Consider the following 6,046-nt stretch of genomic DNA (forward strand, 5'->3'; position numbering starts at 1 on the left):
TGTCCCTGGAGCCTTCTCCTGTCCAGGTGAGCAGGCCCAGCTCTGCCAGCCTGGCTCCATGGCAGGGTTTCTCTCTGGCCCCCGTCTGTGCCCTGTTCCCCCTCACTCAGCTCCGTGTGTGCCCCTGGCTGGGCTGGCACAGAGCCCCTGCCTGGGGGCTGTGGGTTCGTGTGTGCACCGAGGACACGAGTGTGGGGTGAGGGGGCTGCAGGGGGCTGGGGGGATGACAGGGTGCGGCCACGGGCAGGGAGGGACACCCCGAGTGTGCCCGGTGTGGGGGAGCGGAACGGGATGCAGGCGGATGGGGCGGGAGCCGGGCCCGGCGGGGTGCAGCCCCTCGGGCCGGGCCGGCTTTATGGCGGTTCCCCGCCGCGGGCAGGGCCTTATCAGCCTCGGTCAGAGAGCAGGGCCGAGCCGGGCTGGCTCCGCGGCCTTCGCACCTGCCCAGGGCCCGCGGTCCCGGCTCTGCCCAGCGCCCCCGGCCCGGCCGTGCCCCCTGCCCACCTCCCTCTGGGGGTGCCACTCTGGCAGAGACCCCCGGGCGAGGGGCGGCCGTGCCCCCAGCGCTGCCCGGCCTTGGGGCAGGAGGGAGGGGAGCGGGCACCGGACGGACGCTGCCGTGCAGTGTCCCTGCACTGCGGGATGTCCCGGCACTGCGGGATGTCCCGGGATTGCGGGGTGCCCATGGATTGCGGGGTGCCCCCTGTGAAATCGCAGAGTGCCGCGGGACTGGGCTGTGCCCCGCTGGCTCTCAGCGCTGCTGGGGCTCGGGTGCGTTTGCCGCTCTTTGGGGGGGCTGGCTGCTCCCGCACTCCCCGGGGCCGGGCCGGGCTCACCCCGCGCAGCCCCGGCGTGTCCCGGGTTGGGGCTGCCCCGGCCGCTCCCTGCGAACCTGCCGCGGCCCCGCCCGCTGTCCTTCCTCGGGAGGAGGAGGAGGAGGAGGAGGAAGAAGAGGAGGCGGAGGAGGTGGCAGCGGAGCAGGAACGGCGCTGGAAGCAGCGAGAGCGGGACAGCTCCGACGGGACGTGTCCCCCAACAGGAACCGGCTGTGTCCCCGGCAGGTACCGCGCGGGGCCGGCCCGAGGCGGGGTTCTGGGGCCGTGCGTGGGTCTGGGGTCGCAGCCGCCTTCCCGTCCCCTCTGCAGCCAGACCGGCCACGCACTCCCGCCCCCAGCCCCGGTGCGGGGATCGCTCTCCCCGTCCCCCGCCCGTACAGGGGTCACCCCTTCCCCGTCACCCCGCTGCCCTCGGGAGTCTCAGCCAGCACAGAATATCATGGAACGGGTCATGAGACCGGCTGAGCTCTGCTGTCCCGGTCCCGGCGTGGCCTGAGCCGTGTCCCTGTGTCCTCCCCGGTGGAGTGACAGGTTGGTGACACTGGGATCTGCCGTGCTGCAGGAATAGGTTGTTCCCACAAGCCGCCCCCTCTCCCCCGGCTGTCGGACTCATCGCTGATGCCGGGGAAACTGAGGCGCGGCAGGCGGGAGGTGCTGGGGGAGAAGCAGTGGCGGAGCGCGGAGGAGAAGGGAAGTGCCCAGCGGGAGCAGCCCAAGCTCACCAGGTGGGTGCTGCCCCTCATGGGGTCACATCCCGCACCCCAGCCCCACATCCCACCCCTCGAGTCACCCCCTCCGATGCCTCCTTCCAGATCCAGGACCTATGAGTCCTCCTGCAAGGAGCCGGAGCAGGCGGCTGCGGGCAGGCAGGGACCCCCATCCCCCTCGGTGAGTCTTGGGGTGCCGGAGCTGAGGAGCAGCACCCCAGCCCCATGGGCTCGGCTGGACGCTCTCTTGGGGCGGGGGCCGAGGGAGGGCTCGTCCCGGTGCCGTGGCAGACGTAGAGCGAGGGGCTGCAGGATGCCCGCGGTGCCAGGGCCGGCCCCGAGCACCGACCCCCGCCCTCCCGCAGCTGAGCAAGCAGGACAGCAGCTACCGCCGGGCCTTCGGGGAGCTCGCCGAGCAGGACGTGCTGCTGGGCTGCTTCTCCTGCGCCTGGCAGAGAGAAATGCCCTACCACGGCCGCCTCTACGTGTCCTCCCGCTACGTCTGCTTCCACTCCAACCTTCTGCTCAAGGACATCAAGGTGGGGCTGGAGCGGGCGTGGGGCCGGCGGGACAGGCAGAGGCACGGGTGGCAGCCGGGAACATGCTGACACAGCCTGTCCCCTGGCACAGGCCGTGGTCCCTGTCGCCTCCATCTCAGCCCTCAAAAAGACCAACACGGCGCTGCTGGTGCCCAACGCAATCAGCCTCCGCACGAACAAGGGGGAGAAGGTGAGAGCGGGGCCAGTGCGGGGGCAGCCTCACCTGGGGCTGTCTGGAGTGTCTCGGTCCCCGCGGGCTCTGGGCCGTGACCGAGGGGGCAGCTCTGGCACAAATCCCCCTCTCGCTCCCCGGCAGTTCCTCTTTGTGTCGCTGCGCCAGCGAGAGGCCACGTACCAGCTCCTGAGGTCGGTGTGCAAACACCTGCAGGTACGCGGGGACTGGATGGGCAGGGGGGCTCCATCCATCAATTGCAGGGCACCTCCCTTCATCTCTCCTTGTCCAGGGCAGCGGCCAGAGCCCTCGAGACTCAGTGAGCTCCGAGGAAACCCTTGGAAAGTCTCAGGTAAGGCCAGGGAATGGAGGGCAGGAGGGTACAACAGGAGGAGGGGTGGTCCCAGCCCCCTGGATGGAGTGGGCTGGGTTCAGTGGCTGGGAAGATGGTGGGGGGAAACATGAAAAGCCCCAGCCTGAGGCAGCGCAGACCCCGGGACCTTCCCTTCTTGTGGGTGACACAGGTCCCATCAGGTCCTGCCCATGTCCCCATGCCTTGGGGACACACATGGTGACTGGGGCTTGTCCTCTTCCAGATCTCGAGCCAGTCAGCCCTGGAGCAGAGCACCCCGGAGCCCAACAGCCTCCCCGGATCCCTGGGTGAGCGGCGGCCCTGTGCCCTGCCCCTGCCCCTGTCCACAGCCATGTGCCCCCCGGGCAGCTCTGGGCTCTGCTCCTCCCCACACACGCCTGGTCTGGGGGGGGCGTGCGCGGCCCTCACCCCCCACAGCTCCAGGGAGTGCAGGATCAGCACTCTGTGGCCCCACGTGCCCCCAGGACACACAGACCCCTCCCTGGGGCTTTCATCGAGTGTCTTCTGGTCACCCGCAGATGAGCCCAACCCGAGATCAAGGCAGGCAGAGGATGAGGATGGCGAGGTGGCCCTGCTGATTCCCAGATGGGTGCCTGCAGCAGAGAAACGTGGCCTCTGGGGTGGGTCAGGGGGCTCGGGATGCTGGGATGATCCTGGGGGTTTACACCCTGGCAGAGCCGAGCACGGACTCTCAGTGCCACTAACACTGCCTTGTCCTGGCAGGGAGAGCCCACGCCGTGCTCTGGGCCTGGGCCACTGCACTTTGGTCCCGGATAAACCCCCAGCTGAGCTCTCTCAACATCATCATCACCATCTACCTGCTGCTGTGAGTCCCCAGGACCTGCTCCCAGCCCCGCTCCCCATCCCCACTGACACAGCCTCTCCACAGACAGGCCAGGGTCCCCGCAGTTCCCCTCAGACCCCCATCCCCAGGGCGAGCACACGGGGGCCTGTCCTGGCCCTGCTCTCCTGCCCCGTGTGCCACCCTGTGCCCGCTGGCTGACGCTGGCCTGTCCCCAGCATGGTGGCCTTGCTGCTGTCCTCGGGGTACATCGGGCTGCGCATCGCGGAGCTGGAGCAGCAGCTGTCCTTTGCGGGGGCCGGCCCGCGCCTCAACCTGTCACCGCAGTGAGTGGGGGACACGGGGGGCCCTGTCCCCAGCACAGGCTCCTCCTCACCCTGCCTTCCCCCAGGTCCAAGAGAACGTGAGGCCACTGAGGACCATCAGCAGCGCGGCAGCCGGGGCTCAGGGGCTGCTCTGAGCCCGTCCTTGGCCTCTCGGGGTGGCTCTGTCACCAAGTGCCTTCCAGCTCCCCACGATGCCTGGGGAGCCCACGGGCTGAGAGGCTCCATCTCCCTGTCTGCCCACCCTGAGCAGCAGCAGAAGAGACCCAGGGAGCTCCTGGCAGGGCAGAGAGCAGGGAAGGGGAGCTGGAGTCAGCAGCAACCCCCAGCCAGCCCTCCCTGCCCAGAGGGAGAGAGGGTCAAGCCCCAGGCAAGGCAGGGGCACAGAGAACAGAATATTTTGTTAATAAAGATTAATAAAAATCTATATTATTTTAATACTTATTATTTGCTGGGCCAGATGCCACAGGATGAGCATGAACTAGTCCCCCATTCACCCCGATTCCCAGAACAGACCAGGACACAGCAGGACCCAGAGCTTTGACTCTGACTGGTGTAGGGAGGCAGCTCCAGGTGCTGTTGTCCAAGGGGTCCAGGGAGCAGCAGAAGACCCTGAGCAGCCCCCTGGGGCACTGGCTGCTGGTGACAATGGGAGGCAGAGGGGAAGGGGACAGTGGGGGGCACCAGGGAGCCCCAGGGCCCTGCAGCTGGCCAGGCCCTGGCTGTTACCCTGCTCCTTCCCTAGGACAGGGCTCACCTGCCAGAAGAAGGTGTAGGGTCACAGGTACACGGTGGGGACAATGGGTTCCCACAGGTTCTGAGCATAAACTGGGGATGAGAGCAGAGTGGAGGCAGAGCAGAACCTGCACCCCACAAAACAATCCACCAGCCCAAAGCCCTGGAGCTTAATCCCTTTCTAGGCCAGTTAAGGGGCCCGGGGGCTTCCCCCAAGCACCAAGATGGGGAAACTGAGGCACTGACAGCTCCTTTCTCTGTGTCATTTCCTGGGCCATCCCTTCCTCAGACCCACAGCTCAGCTCCGTGCCTGGGGCAGCAGCAGTGGGAGATGCCAAGCTCAGGGATCCTTGCTCTCCCCATCCTGCTGCTCAGCCCCATGGAGCAGCTCTGCTCCACAGCACCAGCCCGGGGGGTCTTCCAGCAGCAGCCTGGAACAAGGCACAGGGCTGTGGGCACAGGGCTGTACCCCACTGAGAGGTGCCCAGGGAGGGGGTGTCCCCCTGTGAGGGTCCCACCTGCATGGGGACAGCAGGACTGAGGGGCTCTGCACCCCCAGCCTCACTGCAGCTATACCCTGGCAACTGCCCCACACCAAGGCCAGGGACCCCTTTTTGTCCTTCCTGCCATGCCTGGGGCACAGGGCAGGGCAGGCAGGGTGGCCGTGCCCTTTCCCAGCAGCAGGAAAGCAAACAGCAGCAGGAAGCTGGGAGCAATAAACCAGGTGAGATCTGTGCCAAGAAAGCTGGTACCTGCACAGGTGGGGTGGGGACCCTGGGGAGTTGCTGCACCCTTCGCTGTGGAGAAGCAAAGTGGAGCCATGGAGACCAATCCCAGTAAATTCATAACCTGTTTAATGACAGTTCAATTGCTTTACATGAAGGTTACAGCGTGCTCCATGTTTGTTTTCCATCACATGACACCTGGGATACAACGATGCCACAGACTTTTGTCACGCAGCTCGGGGAGGACCCTGTGCCCGAGCCAGTGCCCACGGATCACACACACTGACACATCACCTCAGCTCTGACTTTTCTCTCTTGAGCAGCAGGTGACAGTGACAGTAACACCCTGAGACACCTGCACACGGATACAACTGGGAGCCCCTGCCTGGCAGCGAGGCAGAGAAGGTGGCGGTACCGGGCTGACAGCGAGCTCAGGGTGAGCAGCCTGTTCCTGCCATGCTCTGCCACCAACCGTGTGGCCACAGAACAGCCCTGGCCTGGCAATCACTAACCCTGGCCTGGCAATCACCAGCCCCCCTGCCAAGTGCAGTAAGAGAAGTCACCACGAGCCAACCTCCTCCCAAGGCAGACAGAAAAGCGAGATGTAGACACAAGATGCAGTTTGGGAGAGTCCTTGGCAAGAAGGGACAATAGTGGGGGACAGAGCAATGAGGAGCTACCCCTGCTGTGCAGCTGGGAGCACTGGGCAGTGGCTGCAGTGCCCAGCTGGCACTGCCCAACCCACAGCACTGCCACTCCCTCCAGCTTCTTGAGGAAGTTCCCCCATCACAGGGTGAGAGGCAATTCCACTCCTGTGGAGTCCCAGGGCACTGG

General features: G+C 66.1%; 1 protein-coding gene across 1 annotated transcript; it reads left to right on the forward strand.

Moving 5' to 3' along the window:
* The first annotated feature begins 1,024 nt into the window (after positions 1-1,024).
* On the forward strand, positions 1,025-4,142 carry LOC128946912 (GRAM domain-containing protein 2A-like). The gene is made up of 12 exons (XM_054290933.1): positions 1,025-1,061; positions 1,399-1,561; positions 1,649-1,724; positions 1,909-2,082; positions 2,174-2,272; positions 2,399-2,470; positions 2,547-2,606; positions 2,851-2,914; positions 3,146-3,247; positions 3,351-3,453; positions 3,648-3,755; positions 3,821-4,142. Exons 2-12 carry the CDS (start codon positions 1,455-1,457, stop codon positions 3,834-3,836), a joined length of 981 nt encoding a protein of 326 aa, XP_054146908.1. The 5' UTR covers positions 1,025-1,061; positions 1,399-1,454; the 3' UTR covers positions 3,837-4,142.
* The last annotated feature ends 1,904 nt before the right edge of the window (positions 4,143-6,046 follow it).

This window comes from Melozone crissalis, unplaced genomic scaffold, assembly GCF_028551555.1.
Source record: "Melozone crissalis strain CALT ecotype California unplaced genomic scaffold, PUWL_Pcris_2 ptg000088l_1, whole genome shotgun sequence".
NCBI classification, from domain to species: domain Eukaryota; kingdom Metazoa; phylum Chordata; class Aves; order Passeriformes; family Passerellidae; genus Melozone; species Melozone crissalis.

What these genes read in the sequence shown, in the direction of transcription:
- LOC128946912 (XM_054290933.1), top strand. Translation starts at nt 1,455, where the DNA reads ATGCCGGGGAAACTGAGGCGCGGCAGGCGGGAGGTGCTGGGGGAGAAG. An exon ending in GAGCAGCCCAAGCTCACCAG is followed by an intron (nt 1,562 to 1,648) that starts GTGGGTGCTGCC and finishes GCCTCCTTCCAG; the next exon opens with ATCCAGGACCTATGAGTCCT. An exon ending in AGGGACCCCCATCCCCCTCG is followed by an intron (nt 1,725 to 1,908) that starts GTGAGTCTTGGG and finishes GCCCTCCCGCAG; the next exon opens with CTGAGCAAGCAGGACAGCAG.